Genomic DNA, 16901 nt, shown 5'->3' on the forward strand with positions numbered 1-16901 from the left:
GCCCTACTGCTGAGCCACACCCCAGCCCCCAAATGAGATTTTAGATAACACTTCGACAGAGAAGAGTTGCCTTCATCCAAGCAGGAACCATCGTGCCGACTGAATAAAGCCCATGGATGCTTGCTCTGTACATCGGAAGACATACAAGGCCACTGGCCCTGTGGGAACTGGGGCGGTGACAGGACTAGTTGAGTAACCCAGGTAGTGGGCTTGTGACCTGGCATTGAGGAGGAAGCCCTTGGGTGTGAACAGGGCGGTCCTGCTGTTGGCTTCGTTTGGCTTCTCTGCAGAGCAGAAGGCGATGGCCTGGGAGACTGGCACAATGTCAGACTCCTCCTCCTTTGGGTACAAGGGACTTAGCATCCACAACACTCCCAGTCACCCTTCCCCAGCTTCCATTCACCTCTCAGACTTGCACCCCCCTCCTTTCGTACAGCTGCCTTGGAAGAGGTCACCGGTCCGGTGATCAGGCCCATCTCATGCCAGGACTGGGCAAGTTCTGGGCAAACCAAGACAGCAGGCCCTCCCCACCCACCCAAAGCTTCCAAGTTGTCAAGTTCAATGCCGCCTTGTCTGGACCTCCATCTCCTCTTGACTTCCCCTTCCTTTACCAACTTCACACTCTTCCTGGCTCCTGTCTTACCTTCCTACTGGCTCCTCCTCCTCTCCAGCTAGCTCCTGATCTTTAAGTTCCACCATCTTGGCTCTCCAGATCCTGGAGAATCCCGCTTTGTCCTGTACTGGACACTGGGATATGATGACCCAAGACAAGGGTCTCTGGTCTTGAGAAACTCACAAACCGGTAAAAGAAACAAGCATGGAGACCTTGTGCTTGGAAGATATACAATGAGAGCTCTATAGAGAATGCAAGTGCTTGAGACTGAGTGACCAAGCCCGTCTACCCAGCATCAGGGACCTTGTGTGTCAGGGAGACAGTAACTGGGCTGGGTTTTGATGAATGAATAGGGGTTTATTAGGCTAGAGGTAAAGGAGAAGAGCCCCCCCCTCACCAGTGGGTGGGAATATGTAGGAAGCAGGAGGCTGATACATAGAGCTGTAGACAAAAGAAGCAAATGTAATTTGATGCAACTGGGCATACACCATAAGGGGGAGAAAGTCAATCTGAGTTGATGAGGAAGGCAGGGCCAGGTCACAAAGGACCTGGTGTGTGTCATGCCTCTATGACAAAGGCCCTGCTGAAGCCTACAGGCCTGAAAATGAAAGGACAAGGCTGTGCACACATGGGTCTGATTTGGGGAAGAGCGTCATCGGATTCCCAAGACAGACTTGGTGACTCCAAAGACACTGTTGGGAACTACTGGAAGAGGTAAAGGAGCCCACTGTCAGAGCTCTATTTTTAGTTGTAGTCTCTGGTGGCCAAGTGAAACCGGAGCTCTAAGAGGGGAGAGTCGGGGTCAGTATCCAAGTGCAGCCCAAGGGTTTCAGCCTCTCCAGGGCAGTGTGCTGCCTCCATCGGTCCATCTCCTGGCACAGCCAATGCTCTCCTGGACATGTCCATATGTCCTCAGCAGGATACCTGGTTCCACACAGTCCGCCTGGCCACATCTGAAACCAGTACCTCGGTTCCTCACAGAGTAGACAACCGAGCAGATGTTTTCCACTGGATTTGAGGCCAGCTCTGCGACGAGCTTACACAATGAATTTCAGGGTTTGCCTTAGGTCTTTCTGGCAATCGATCGTTTTACCCAAAAGTTTCACATGTCCTAAGGTCTTCTGAGAAGAAAATCTATTGCTACCGCCCTCATCGATTAGTTGGGAAGCAATTGCGTGCCGTGAGCACACGCAGTAGTACAGGGACAAATCTTCGACCCCGCTCCGGGGTGAGCAAGCTCCAGCCACACCTTCAAGAAATGTTCTCCCTGATCTTGCGAGAAGATCCTCTCAGTGGCCTGCCTGCCCTGCCAGCCTCACCAGCATCCTCATCAACCACTGCTCCAGTCTTGTTGCTAAGGGACACCTTCCCATTTACTCAGGCTCTGTGGGATGGCTTTGTTGCCATGGCAATGCATCAATCTGGAGAGGGAGAGGGAGAGAGAGAACATACTCTTGTGTGTGGTAAGTATTGGGACGACTGCTGAACGCAGGGGTGGGGTTCTAATTTGATGATTGCCGGGGTCAACAAGACAGGTGTGCCTACCCTGCATTAAAGCCCTCTGGGGATGCAGCTGTCATTCCACTGTAGTCTAGAGTGGCTATGCAAGGTGTGTGTGTGTGTGTGTGTGTGTGTGTGTGTGTGTGTGTGTGTGTGTGTGTACATGCATGAGCATACACATATCTGGACATTTAGCACAATGGGGAAGGCAGGATGAGACACCTGGTCCAGTGATAAAACCAAAAATCCCGAACTCAGCTGAAATCAGAAAGGAATGATGTTTTTCTTCAAATGATTCCCTTTCTCTATACATCACTGGGAAACAATGGGCAGGGATTAAAATGGGCCCCACCCAGTCAGGTCCTGTTGTCCCTGCTAATTAGATCTGAGGCCACTTAGGCTGAGGCAGGTTGGTCTGTCCTCAGGTCTCTGCTGTCCATCCCTGTCCTCCCTGCCAAGGACATATCTGCTCTTAGGATAAGCAGCTCTGACTGTTGTTTCCTACTTCTGAAGCTTTCACTGAACCCTAAGCCTAGAGCAGATGGCTTTGCAGCTCGCCCAGCCTATGGGAGTCACAGTCCTTTAAACTCTGGTGTCCTGGGACATGGATATTCATACTGTGTCCAATCTGCTGAAGAGAAAGATTGAGACTGAGGCCTGGATAACCAAGGCAACTCTTGTGTCTTCAGAGAAGACTCAGGTGTCCAGCCTTCCAAGGGCCTCTGAAGTGCTTCTGGAGATGGTGTGTGTGTGTGTGTGTGTGTGTGTGTGTGTGTGTGTGTGTGTGTGTGTGTGCCAGAACAGCTTCCCAGCTGGCCCAAGCTCTGCCTGTTGGATGCCGTGAGCCTTCTGGGGGAAAATGTGGAGCAAGCTTGAACTTTGGGTTTACAGAAATTATTCAAATGTGCTGCCCACACAGTGTGAGAGGGAGAGCAGTTTCCAGATTCCCCACTTATCCCTCAGGCACCTGAGGATGCTTTCTATCTGCAGCGCAGTGGCATGTTGCTGGGAGCAGAGAGGGAGGGGTTGGTCTGCTCTTCGTCTTGACCCGGCGCTGCTCAGGTCTGCCAGAATCACAGAATCACTGTAAGGACCACCCTGGCCTTCCAGGAATATTCAAGTTCCCCCAGGATGAAGGAAGGGGATGCTGAAGGATCGCAGGAAGGGGCTGCTAGGAACACAGCCAGTTGAGAGCTCTTTGCTAGCTCTTCTGCAAGGAGAGGGGTAAATAGGCTGCACAAAGGGAAAGGAGCATTGGTGGGGTGCCAAAGTTACGTCTCTGAACTCATAACAGTCCCATGAGAGAGGGGCTGTTACCATCCCCTGTACAGACAGAAAACAAGCGAGCGCCAGAACAGGCCAAGGTCTCACAGACTATGGGGCTTTGTAGCCCGAAGTCTTGATCAGAGGGTAGCCGACTGGATGTCCCACCTCAGCAGGAGGCCCCAGGTAGTACTGCAACCAACTACTGAGCTGTTTGGAGAGACATGTGCAAGAAGATAGGTGCAGTTGAGTTGGGGAACACCAAGGAGTTTGGAAGGTGGTCTTGGAAGGACACAGATGGGGAGCAGAAAAACAATGGCTCAAGCTTTACAAATCACCTCATATGCCCAGATGGGCATGGCGTGCCCACTGCGTACTCATGACCAGCTGGAACCCTGCCTACATCAGACCATCACTCTTACCTAGTTAACCCTTCTTCCCACTTACCCTACATGCCTTTTTCTGGGACTGCCAAGGCTCTGCGTGCCAATCTCCGGGCTCTATACAGATGCCCATATGTGCCCATTGATGCCTTTATGTAGGTTTTTTTTTTTAAAGCAAGATCTCACTACGTAGTCCAGGCTAGCCCTCCAGCTCCTTATCCTCTCGCCTCAGCTTCCCTAGTGTTGGGATTACAGGTGCGCCACCGCACACAGCTAAGACAATGCTTCTATTTTAATGTTTTTAGCATTCATTATTGGTAGTGGAAATTGAGCCTAGGCCCTTGTGCCTGCTATGGAAGCACCTCACCAGTGAGTTACCCCCCCTAGACCTCTGTCTATCATTTAGAGACCCAGACTTGGACTCCATCTGTAGACCAGACATCCTTATGCCTCAGGCTCCTGAGGAGCTGAGGTTGCACGCACAAGTCCCTCTAAGCCAATGCCTTTAAGGTGGGGTGAGTTCGGGATTCTGAATACAAGCCCATGTTGGAGATGCGATGCTTTGACAGTCTTGGGCCAGGTGGCTGGCCTAATATTGTTTACACTGTCCTCTGTCCTCTGTGAAGTTGTGCTGCGGCAGAATAATGCTCTGTCTTCTCCCCCAACCATTGCTGTCTTGACATGGGACAGTTCCTCTGCTCCCCTCTCTTCCCTTGGACAGTGAGCTGAGTGAGCTGCGCGTGATCAGGGGCTGAGCCCAAGGATTCCAGTATCAGTGCCGTACATCAAGAGCTTCATAGATGTTTGTTGAGTGGACAAATGATGCTAATTACCTTGGCTGCTTAACTGAGTCCTCGTGAGTGAAGTCCCAGGGTAGGCCTCTAGCATATATTCTCTCTGCTACGCACCACAGCCACGTGAGATGGATGCTGGTTGTCTTTGTCCTATAGGTTGCAAAATTAGGCTCAGATAGGTTAGGTCACTTGTCCAATACAACAGAGTTCTGGGTAGACAGGTACTCTTAAGAAGAAGCCTCAAGGCCCTGTCCAGTCCAGGACACTGCTGCCCTCAAATTTGCCTCTCTCCGCTCTCTTTTCTTTGGTCACACAAACCAAACAGACACACGGTCCTGCAAATGTTCTAACCATCTCCCAAATGGGCTTTGGGGGCTGACACAGTCTAAGACAGTATCACTTTTCACTAGGATTGACCTCTGACTGGGATGGATTTGGATTTCCATCTCTGACTTTGTCCCCTACCCCACTCAGCCTCGGGAGTGTGTCCTACTGAGATGTTCCACGTTGCCCCATGTCATCCCGGCTCGAGAATCACCTCAGTTCTCCCTCAGTGACCCTCAGCTCAGACAGAGCCTGTGGACTGTGCCCTAAGCCACCTGACAGTGACCTCTGCCCATCAATAGTGTCACAATGGGCCCATGTTCTGAAGGCTCTCAGTTGCCCTCCTGTGGCCACACTGCAGGTGGCAAAACCCTTAAGAATCAGGGCACGGTAGGCACTGAGCATGTACCCCTAAGGGGATAGTGGGACCCCAGCCCTGCCCTTTGACTTTCAAGCCCTGAAATGACTGGCTTCAATATTCTACCAGTTTCCAACCATGATACATTTATGCTGCCATAGCTCTCAAAAGCAGCAGTTCATGGACCGCAACCTCCAAAATCCTCCTCTCTCTCTCTCTCTCTCTCTCTCTCTCTCTCTCTCTCTCTCTCTCCCTCCCTCCCTCCTCACTGCTGGCTGTCTCAGGCATTGGTTATAGCTTCCCTTGCCCACAAGCTCCTGGATAGAAGGTACGGTCTGGGCTTTATCCTCTGTGCTCAGAAGCCAAGCCTGGTTACTGCTTGACATGCAGAAGGTGTTCAGAAACTGTTGAGATCTTTTGACCTTACCCCCCTGGCTCTCTGAAACTCTACCCTTTGGCCCCATCCTCTCTAATCCTCTAGATACTCAGCCATAGTCCAGCCCTCCAGCCTTCCCTGGCCTTGACACAGCCTCCCTGCCCCGCCCCCTCTACTCCCCCCCCCTTCCTCCTTCTCTTCTTGGGAGCAGCTCTCACTGTGCAGTCTTGGCTGGCCTGGAACTCTCTTGAGAGACCAGGTTGAGCTTGAACTCATAGTAATCTTTTGCCTTTTCCCTCCTGCGTGCTGGGTTTCCAGGCCTGTGCCACCATGCCTAACCCCAGGTTCCCTTATTTACTTGTGGAGCTGGACAAGGTATCCTCGGCCCCAAATCCAGAAGCTTTGGCCATAGGCACTCTGCAGCCCTTCAGCTTGCAGCAGTTGCAGTTTTGTAAAGTGCTCATGCTCACCAAAAAAAAAAAAAAAAAAAAAAAAAAAAAAAAAATATATATATATATATATATATATATATATATATATATATATGTAAAGAAAGCAGCAACAAGCAGGCACAGAGTTGGAAGGCCCCTTGTGGGTTGCCAACCACCCGTAGGCCACTCTCACGTGCTCGTGACCTCAGGCACATAGGTCTTTTAGAAGAAAACTGCCCTCTTGCCAACATCACATTCTCCTCAAGCCACGAGTTTGATTCAAAGCACCCTTCTCAAGGGCACCCAGATTGCAGAGGCCGTGTCTGCTAGCAGGACAGAGGACAAGGGCCTCCTTGACGTAGTCCCCTCAGAGCACAGGGAGGAAGGCTAGAAGGGACCTGCATAAGAACACCGTCCTTCAACCCACTCCAGCTTTTTCTTGTGTTCTTTAAAAAAAAAAAAAGACTTATTTTTAGCTTATGTGTATGTGTGCTTTGCCCGAATCTGTGTGTTTGCACCACATAGGGTCTTGGTGCCATGGAGCCAGAAGAAAGTGTCAAATCCTCCAGAATAGGAGTTACAGTTGCAAGCAGTCAGGTGGGTGCTGGGAACTGAACCTTGGTTCCTCTCCAGCACTCCTGGGGTGGGTGGTGACCCCTGAAGTTAGATGGTGTGGGTAAAATGGTGGCTGCCCTGAGTTCTAAATCTCACTCCCTAAATACCTTGCAGGACTTTGGGCCTCTTTAATCGCCTTTCTGAGACTCAGTTTCCCTTTGTGTAAAATGAGAACTGAATTAGCGTTAGCTGTCTGCAAAGCTTCTTAGATGACTCAGTTGGCCAAAAAGACAGAGTTCCTCCTCGTAGTGAAAGTGGGGTGCTGTGTGGGAAGGAACTCTTCCTCCAGGCTTTGGAGAGGCAGAGTGGGGGGGGGGGAGGGGCCCAGGAAGATATTATCAGGTAACTGACAATCTCACACTCCAGAAAAGAGGAGACTAGCCAACGCCCTATGCTTGCACATTAGCTCTTAGGTGCTAGGCTCTGGGGGCTGAACTGGCACTCAGCAGGTTGGGTAGGGACATTTGGAGACCTGTCCCGGTGTGGTCCAGGCCAGAGGACCTCACCCTGTACTCGGGGCCAGCTTATGAAGGGAACAGGAAGACGCACTGGCCTTAGTTCCCAGAGTGGGAGAAAGGGGTGGCCACCAGGACAGAGGGAGAACCGGGGATTGGCAGTGGCTGTGGGCAGGGCCGGTTCGGACAAGGCGGAGTCAACTTGTACACGTGAAAAACTCTGGCTGGGGCCCGGGCTTTTGCCTTCCTCCTCCTCCTCCTCCTTCTCTTACCCACCTTCCTGCACCCCTCCCTTCTCCCTTTTCCCTCCTCTCGCAGCTCAGGTTGCAGCTTTTTTTGGGGGGGGGGAACCGCTCACCTTTCCAAAGCCGGGAACAGCCAGGGTCCCGAGTAGGGACCCCGGCGGGGCGCGGGGCGCAGAGCAGGGCACCCAAGCCTGGTAGCGCGGCCGCAGCGGGCGGGAGCTTGCTCGCCACGACCGGGACACGCGCAGAGTCCGCGGCGGCGGCCGGAGAGGGGCACCGCTCCGGGCAAGCCGAGCAAAGGTAAGCCCGGCGGCCCTTAAAGGGGCCGTCTGCCTTTGCGCTGGAGTGAGAGATTCGGGCAAAATTCCCGAGCTGCCGTTGGCGATTGGCGATCCGCGGGTGCGCTTGTGTTTGGGGTGGGGGGTGGTGGGGGTGAAAGATGCCCTAGGAAAGCCACTCCCAAGTTCCAGGTGCTGAGGCAGAACGCGTGCCCCGCGGGGACTCTCGGTCGGGTACTCCTTTGGCCCTGGGCTCCGTCGGAACCATACAAATGCAAAAGTTCCCACCCAGGCGCAAGCCAGACTCTAAGTGTCTTCCTTATGGGAGGCGCAAGGGTCAGGACTCCGCATAACCAAGGGACCCAGGAGTGTAGGGCCAGATTGCCACCTCGAAGGGCTTTCTGGGCTTTAGTGAACTTTCCAGCTCCACAGGCCATGGGTGGTAGGCCAGAGACCTGGGGAAAAAGAACAGGTGAAGCCCGTGTGGGCTGTGTGTTGAATAGGGTCGCTAGGGAACGTGTCTCTTCCCTCTTGGAGGAAGTCCAGAGAGGCGACCGTCCTCTCGTCTTCATCAGCTGTGGACAGCGGCTGATAGGGTGTGGAAAAGAGGGTGTGGGGGCTTGGTCTCTGAAGACATGGCTTGACTGCTGTTTGGAGGACACAAACAGGACTCTGAAAATAGTTGGTCAGTGACCCTGTTCCACCCTGTTGGGGGACAGGCTCCTGGCATCTTGCAGGCCTTGTCGTTTTTTGGTTTTTTGGTTTTGTTTTTGTTTTTGTTTTTTTCCCTTACGGAGGGGTCAGCACTCCCCTAGGCCCCAGTGGCCTCATTTATTTGTCCCTAAGCCTTTCATAGGAGTAGGGGTAGAATTTTGGGATAGAGGGGTGGTCCTCAAAGTCTTCTGATCTCGGCCTGCTGCTGTCTGCCCCTCTTTCCCATCCCAGCTTGGCCCTCAGCAGCCTTCCCCAGCTTCCCCAGCTGTGGTTTGTGGCCTGGGCACAAACACTACCAGCTGGCCCCTACCGTATCAGATGTGAGATTCAACATAGACCCCATACATAGCACATAGTGAGGTGGGGTAGGGGTGAGGTAGGGTAGGGGTGCTGGGGGAGCCAGATCCTTCCATCCTAAGAACTCTTGTCTTTGCCATGCCTTGGGCCTGGGATATCATCTGGGGTGTGGCCAACGGGCAGCTGGAGCTCTGGGCTTCTGTCTGTATCATGAAAATCCTAGAGAGCGCCTCCTTTTGCCCCAGCCAAGCTCCTGTCTCCAATCCCTGCCGTGTGCCGAGCAAGGTGTCATAATAACGTCATGGTATTTCATGAGCTATCACCACCGTCTCACTAGGCAGAGAGCAGACACTGGGATGAGTGTTCCCCGGGTGATGCCGAGGGGTGATCCAGTCTCCTTCTATCTGACCCCAAGCCTGCTCTCAACCCCTGCTCCACCTGGGCAGGGCCCAGCCTGTGCTGGACTCCTCAGGAAGGAAGGATAGGGGCCAGTTCTCTAGGTAACCAGGCTCCCCTGTCCTGTTCCAGGCAGAACCAGGCTTTACCAGAGGGACAAAGATCTGAGAAGCAAATAGGTTCCTTGTCTGGGACTGCAAAGGGAGGAAATACATGGCCTGGGATCCAGAAGGGAAGGAGCTGTGTTTCTCCATAGACCTGTGTGTGTTGTCTGCTAGTTAATCCATCCTGCTCCAGGGGGAAAAGGCCCCACTTTGTAGAGATGAGCCCAGTGTGGGTCTTTTGAATCCTAACTCATTCTAGCCTCCTGTTCTGCTCCTCCTCCTCCTCCTCCCCACCTTCCCCCTCCCTCCTCCTCCCCTCCCTTCTCTCCCTCCTCCTCTCCCTCCTCTCCCTTCTCCTCTCCCTCTCCTCCCTCTTTCTCCTCTCACCTTCCTCCTCTTCCTCCTCCCCCTCCTCCTCGCCCCCTCCTCTCCCTCCTCCTCTCCCTCCTCTCCCTTCTCCTCTCCCTCCTCCTCTCCCTCCTCCTCCCCTCCCTCTCCCCCTCTCCCTCCTCCTTTGTTTCCTTTCCTTCCCCAAGTTTGGGACCTGAAGGGAGGAAGGGTGGCCAAACTGTAACCGTTACTTGAACCCACGCCCTGGTCCTGTTGCTTGTGTGGCTCCCGGCAAACTCCTGAGCATCTTCAGTGTCCTGTGTGAGGAAGAGCTTCTGATGGGGAGGGTCGTTATTGTGTAATACATGGAAGCCGAGGGGATCTTGTCCTAGTAAGGATCGGATGGGAGAGGCAATGCCTCGGTGATGCCCTGGGGCTAACTCTGGGATGGATATCATGGAATCCCATCAAGCCAAGGCCTTAGGCAGAAGTTTTGCCCCTTTGGGTTGGATAAGAGAATGAGGGAGCTCAATGGAAACATGCCAGGAAGGGCCGGCAGTCTGTGCTAGGTTGGATCAAGTAGGCATGTAGCCCTTTGGCAGGACCCTGGCCTTGGGGTGAGAGGACCCTTTCTTGGTATTTAATTATTTGCAGTCTCTGTTCTGCCCTGCTCTCCATGACCGACGGACTGGCTGAGTTCCAGACCTACGTGCTTAGCTTCACTCCTTTGGGGCTAAGTCACATTTCTTTCCCTGAGCTATGTGTCTCTCTTCTTCCCTGGACCCTTCACCTTCGCTCTCTAGGCATTTGCTGCTGAGTGGGCACTTTCCTATTCCAGAGGGTAGGGACATACCAAGGTTAGGTTAGCACTGGCTCCTACAACTGCGTGCCTTCACGTGAACACACACACACACACACACACACACACACACACACACACACACACACATGCTTTCAGGTGGCCAGAGGCCCAGGATCACTATAGGGCTGGTGGCCAGGCCTTCCAAGAACCAGCCTGTGGCCCAGCATCAGGGGAAAGGAGGGAGGATGTGGGTGCATTTCAACCTGGTCTGGCTGCAGGAGCCATGTGCTCCTGATGGTCCCAAAGCCCTATCTGCTGTGGAGGCGGGGTCAGGAGGCTTTGTCTGCATAGGAGGTGGGGTCAAGAGGCCCTGTCTGCATAGGAGGAGGGGTCAGGAGGCAGGTCTAGGTTTGGCTTTGAACTGAAAAAGTTCACAAAGCTGCCTGATAGCAAGCAAACCCGAGTAAGTCAGGACTGTCATGGAAGACATTGGCCCAACTTTGGAAGGGACCTGGGTATGTACAGGCTGGATATACTATGTCCCCCCTTTCACACGGGGTTTCTCTACGTAGCCCTAGCTGCCCTCAAACTTACTATGTAGATCAGGCTGGCTTTGAACTCACAGAGATCCACCTGCCTCTGCCTCCCAAATGCTGGGACTAAAAGTGAGTGCCATCATGCTAGAGTGGTCCTTCTTTAAAAAAAAAAAAAAAGTATGTGTGGTTAGGCCAGAGATTGGCATCACCAGATGTCTTCTCTGTCATGTTCTACCTTTAAATATTTCTTTTTTTTTTTTTTTAAGATTTATTTATACACACGAGTGTCCTATTTGTATGTATGCCTGCATGACAGAAAAGGGCATCAGATCCCTTATGGATGGTTGTGAGCCACCATGTGGTTGCTGGATATTGAACTTAGGACCTCTAGAAGAGCAGCCAGTGCTCTTACCTGCTGAGCCATCTCTCCAGCCCCAAACCTTTTCTTCTCTTGAGACAGAGTCTTGCTGAGTCTGGAGCTAACCCCTTTCCCTTATGGTCAGCCACCTGTCCTTGGATGCCCCTGTTTCTGCTGCCTCATCATGGGGTCACAGGGCCGAACTGCCTGGGTCTTCTATAGATGCTGGGGATTTGAACTCATGTCCTCTTTCTTCTCCCATTAGCTGAAGTCTTTCCTAGAAACAGGTGAAGTGGAAAGAGTGGCCCAAAAGCAGCTGGTTGATTTTTTTTTTCTCATTCACTATGTACGCGCATGTCTAAGGCTAGCTGTTTGGCAGAGGCCGAAGCTCGGTGTATAATTCTGCCCCTGCCACTCAATAGCTGGTTGCCTTTGGGTAGGCAATTTGCTCCCCACAAACTTCAGCCTCCTATCTTTAAAACGGTTCATGTGGTTTTGAGGATTGCGGTGAGGTCATGTCTTCTGTAAGCCTCAGCTTCTTGCCTTACCTGATGTCATTATGGAGGGGCTATGGTGCATGGAGCGGCTGGGCCTGCGCTTGAGTCTTTCCTGAAGGCCGGATCTCTGTGGTAGGGACACAAGGGCTCAGCCCGCCAAGGTAGGAGGAGAATTCTCTTACTTGGAAAACCTGCTCTATCTTATTATCACAAGAGACTCTGCGAACGCTGAGGAGTGATTTCTTTTTTTTTTTTTTTAATTTTTTTCCTTTATTAATTTATTCTTGTTACATCTCAATGGTTATCCCATCCCTTGTATCCTCCCATTCTTCCCTCCCTCCCATTTCCCCCTTATTCCCCTCCCCTATGACTGTTCCTGAGGGAGATTACCTCCCCCTGTATATGCTCATAGGGTATCAAGTCTCTTCTTGGTAACCTGCTGTTCTTCCTCTGAGTGCCACCAGGTCTCCCCCTCCAGGGGACATGGTCAAAGGTGAGGCACCAGAGTATGTGAGAAAGTCATATCCCACTCCCCACTCTACTGTGGAGAGTGTTCTGTCCATTGGCTAGATCTGGGTAGGGGTTTAAAGTTTACCGCCTGTATTGTCCTTGGCTGGTGCCTTAGTTTGAGCGGGACCCGTGGGCCCAAATCTGCCTATCATAATGTTCCACTTGTAGGTTTCTGGGACCCTCTGGATCCTTCTACTTTGCCATTCTCCCATGCTTCTCTCATCTAGAGTCCCAATAGAATGTCCTCCCCTCTATCTCAGTTTCCTGGTAAGTGAAGGCTTTAGTGGGACATGCCCCTTGGGCTAATATGCAGACTCAACATAGAGGAGTGATTTCTGCCTGTATGCTTTACACCATCCCTCTTCCGTCTGGGGAGCCTTCTCAGGAAGCAAGCTTGCTTGCTTCCGGTCCCAGCCACCCAGCAAAGGAAACTCTTGCAGGATGACTAGATCTAGGGGACAGAGGCATCGTTCCATGTGTTGGTGGGCTTCGCTGCCTGGACTCGAGTGTGTGGCTGGAGGGCAGGGTCTCCAGACTAGGTCCAGCCAGCCAGGAGGTCACGGAGCCTCTTCTTGATCTCACTGCTGGGTTTATACAGAGCACCACATTCTGAACTAATTCCCTCATGAGGCCTTATCTCCAAGCAAGGCAGCCAGAGGGAGACCCTCTGGTACCCAGTTGCTCTGAGGAGCAGAAAGGACTTTGAACCCTACATCCCAAGCTCACTTCTGGGCTCAGCTCTGCCTGCCACTCTGAGGAGCCTTAGGCAGATAACTTTCCTTCTTAGCCTCATCTTTTTGGCCTTGAGAAAAAAGAAGTACAGACCAGGGACTTCTAAACCCCATCGAGCCCCGCTGGCTTACGCCTCCATCTTTTGCGGATAAGCTGTGTTGTGAGGTCCCAGGAGGGTCTCAGTCTTTCAGTCCTCCAAATTTCACAGCCCAGAAGCTTCTCTCCACTGAGGTCTGGCCCCGAGGGACAAGAAAACTGGAGGCCTCACTCTCAAGTCAGGTAGGAGGAGAAAAGTATTACCAAAAGGAGTGGACGCAGGATTCAAATGCTACATATGGATACCACATACCCGAGGACAAAGGCTGTGAGCGATGGTTCCTTTCAAGTCTTACCTGTTTTTGTGAATGCTCTATAACCTAAGAATGGTTTTGTTTTTGTTTTTTGTTTTCTGAGTCAGGATCTTAATGTATTCCCATGCTGGCCTCTAACTCACGATATAGCCAAGGGCAACCTTGACATTTCATCCTCCTTTCTCTTGGCATGTGTCACCGTTTACAGTTTAAGAAGGACTAGGATTGAACCCAGGCCCTCGGGCATGCTAGGCAAGCACTCTGCCCACTGAACTGTATCTCCAGGCCTGTTTTGGCTTCTCAGGACAGCACCTTGCTATTTAGACCTGGCCACCGGGGAACTCGGTATGTAGGCCAGGTTGGACTCGAACTTGTGGCAATCCTCCTGTCTCTCCTTCATGAGTACTTGAATTAGAGGCATGTACTAGCACTCCAGGCCTAAGGAGTAGTGTGTGTGTGTGTGTGTGTGTGTGTGTGTGTGTGTGTAAATTTTTTTAAGTGGTGGGGGGAAAAGTCCCAAGAAAATAATATTTTATGACGCTTAAATTTGTAAAATTGAGATCTTAGTGTCTTTAAATAAAACTTTCCTAGAACACACACACACTCTTTCCTTCATGAGGGTGGCATTGTCTGGCTGCAGCAGAGAACATGACCCACAGGCCTGGGAAGAGCTGCTGGCTGACTTCTTACAGGAAAAGCTTGCTGACCCTTGCTCGTGCTGTTCTCTGGTCCTTGCGCTAAATCACTCTGGAGTCTCAAGCTAAAAATACTTCTTATTTACAAAGAGGCATTGCTGCTTTCTTACTAGGTAAGTGTTCATTATGGAAACGTTAGAGGACACCGATGAGAAGAAATGAAAACTGCCCACAGCTGTGGAGCCCAGCTGACCATTGTTGGCATTTTGACCACTTGCCTGCTTTACATCTGCTGTGATGGTGTTTATATGCACATGTGGGGGTGACGTGTCCGTACCCTGAGATGCACCCTCCATAGGTTGTACACAGCTGCCCTCTTCACTTGAAAATACCTCACAAACTGGACTCGTGGGAGGCATTTCAGCCAGGGGTTCCTGGTAGATAACTGGCCCTGTGTGCTGAGGCCCAGGGCTTAGAGGCCCAGCCTTGTGGGTCTGAGAGTCATCAGCACAGGGGGTTGTGGTTTCCACCCAAGGAGAGGATGAGATCACCCAGGAAATGTGTTGTAGAGGGGAAGAGCAAGGGGCCGGAGAGGGAACTAGGGGTGTGCCGCCATTCAGGGGCAGGTGAGAATGTGAGTTCACTAGACGCAGGGGGCGGGCAGGTGGAGGGGAAGAAGTGGAGGAGACTGAGGAGGCACTGCGGTCCGGTCCGAGGCACAAAGCATGAGGGAGAGCCTGGAGCTGAGCATGCGTGCTTGTGAACCCAGTGAGCGGAAGGGAGCCAGCCCTTGAGGGCCCATGCCCTGGCTGGTGAGTGACACTGACAGGGATATTTAGAGACCAGTGGAACAGCCAGAGCTGCCCAGAGGCCCTCTAGAGGAGGCATGGAGGAGTGGTGGGCTGAAATGGACCCTGGTCTGTGCAGAGCGGAGGCCATGTGGAGTTCAAGGAGGAGAGAGGTTAGTGTAATGACCCAAAGCCTGGGCCAGCCAGGAGAGCCTCAGGGAGTTGGTGGGAGTGACACACTGTTGTTTCAGACCAGCAACTCTGATGGGAACAAGGGAGATTGGAAAAGAGTGACCCGGCAGAATATGGCTAGGGGTTAGTGTGGGCCAGGCTGGTGGGAGTGGGGAATAAATAGGATTAGGGTTAAAAGAAGCCAGGAAATTCCCCTTGTACACACACACTCCCTGTTTATGGGACTCTGAGGTCCCTTGGGACACTAGTGTTTAAAGGCCCCCTTCAGTGCTAAAGTTAGGCATGGAGACAAAACGTGAGATGTGACAGGCTACCAAGGGAGACTGAACTTGACGTCCTGTATTTCTGCTGTTTGTTGTGAAGACGATGGCGTTACCGTCTGTGGATGTGGAAGGAGAGGAAACAGCTGTTCTTTTAGGATTTAAAGAAAGCCCCAGACAAGGTTGGAGATTGTAGATTTTTTTTTTCTTTATAACTTTATTTTTATTTTATGTTCCGTGCTGTTTTGCCTACCTGTGTGAGGGAGTCAGAAGCCCGGAGCTGGAGTTGCAGACAGTTGTGAGCTGCCCTGTGGGTGCTGGGAATTGAACCCGGGTTCTCTGGAAGAGCAGCCAGTAATCTTAACCATGGAGCCACATCTCCAGTTCTGAATTTAGATTTTTTTTTTCTTCTTTTCGAGAGAAGGCTTCGTTATATAGCCTTGGCTGTCCTAGACTTGCTTTGCAGACCAGGTTACCTTTGAACTCACAGAGATCTGCCTGCCTCTGCCTCCCTGAGTGCTGTGATCATAGGTGTGTGCCACCACACCAGGCTGAATTTATAGTTAAAGATATACATACAGATTTATTTTTAAATGTCTAATAAGAATTAGGCATATTTTTGAGGATACAGTGTTACATGTATGTGTCAACTAATGATGGGAGGTCAGGAAGAGGCCCCAGGACGGGGCCAGCTCCATCTCACAGGCCAGGAAGAGACCCCAGGACAGGGCCAGCCCCATCTCACAGGCCCGGAGGCAGCCACATGTATTTGGTTCTTTTCACTGCCCTCCTTCATTGGGAGGCCTCCAACTTCGACACTGCGCCACTTCCCGTGAGAATTTCTGCGGCCCCACCCTCCCATGTCCACCGCCATGCAGATGAGGCGAGCTAGGCTGTGATGGAGCCCTTGAGCCCAGTCTTTGCATGGTCACAGGTGGCTCCGGGCAGACTATGATTATGGCTGTGTGTGTGTGTGTGTGTGTGTGTGTGTGTGTGTGTGTGTGTGTAAGGAAAATGAAGGAGCAGAGTGCTACTGTGTAGATTCAGGCGTTCTCCGGGTGTGCCAAAATTCCGTAGCTAGGGACACCAAAGTCCCAGGCTGGAGGAGATGTCAGGGGCCCTGTGGGGAGAGGCCATACTTGACACAAGTAGTTGGCTCTCCTCTGGTACCTGGCCTGCCTGTCGCTATAATCCAGTCCCCTCTTAAGCCAAAGAGAGAGAGAGAAGAGAGAGAGAGAGAGAGAGAGAGAGAGAGAGAGAGAGAGAGAGAGAGAGAGAGAGGCCAGAGTTTAGGGTCTGTACATCTTGTGCTAGAGTACCAAGGAGAAATCAGGGCCACATGGACCCTCCTGTGCCCAAGGCTGCTGCCCCTACCAAGGAGAAGAGAAGAGAAGCCTAGAAACAGGTCTCTGGCTGCCTGAAAGAGGTGTGTGTGGAGGGGGAGGGGCGGACCAGCCCTTGACTACCTGTGGCAGAAGGTCTTGGGGCTCATAGTTGACCATGGTCCTGCCTTTGTCCTTGGGGAGCCTAACGTCTGTGTATATGTAAGAAGAAAGGAGCCTCAAGCTCCTGTTGGTTGGTGGCTTAGTGGGCTCCTGGATCACGTCTTTATTCCTCCTGAGGAGGCGCGGAGTCAGGGCACTGCTGTGTGTATCTAAGGCTATAGGTAAACACAATGAGTTAAGCCCTGTGCTTGTCCTGAAGGGTATCAGGCCTGCTTCTGAGTTCTTGCAGGCTACTCTGCTGGTGGCGGGAGAAAGCCTTT

At 52.1% G+C, this 16901-nt stretch overlaps 1 protein-coding gene and 1 long non-coding RNA gene across 3 annotated transcripts in view; one reads left to right on the plus strand and one right to left on the minus strand.

Moving 5' to 3' along the window:
* Positions 1 to 996: 996 nt before the first annotated feature.
* Positions 997 to 16901, plus strand: part of CDK18 (cyclin dependent kinase 18) — a 32142-nt gene continuing 16237 nt past the window's right edge. Inside the window, exon 1 of one of the 2 annotated variants that reach the window (XM_084799939.1) lies at positions 997 to 1327. In XM_084799939.1, the coding sequence (XP_084656065.1) occupies positions 1131 to 1327 (197 nt within the window). In that variant the 5' untranslated portion in view covers positions 997 to 1130. Of the gene's footprint in view, positions 1328 to 7317; positions 7658 to 16901 lie in introns of those variants that run through there. The other variant, XM_084799940.1, reaches the window with a different exon arrangement.
* On the minus strand, positions 1901 to 7556 carry LOC311607849. The gene is made up of 3 exons (XR_014782770.1): positions 7471 to 7556; positions 4593 to 4703; positions 1901 to 2034 (listed from the first exon to the last, which is right to left on the minus strand). It is a non-coding gene; the product is annotated as an uncharacterized lncRNA (long non-coding RNA).

Source organism: Acomys minous (genome assembly GCF_964271855.1).
Source record: "Acomys minous genome assembly, chromosome: 1".
NCBI lineage: Eukaryota > Metazoa > Chordata > Mammalia > Rodentia > Muridae > Acomys > Acomys minous.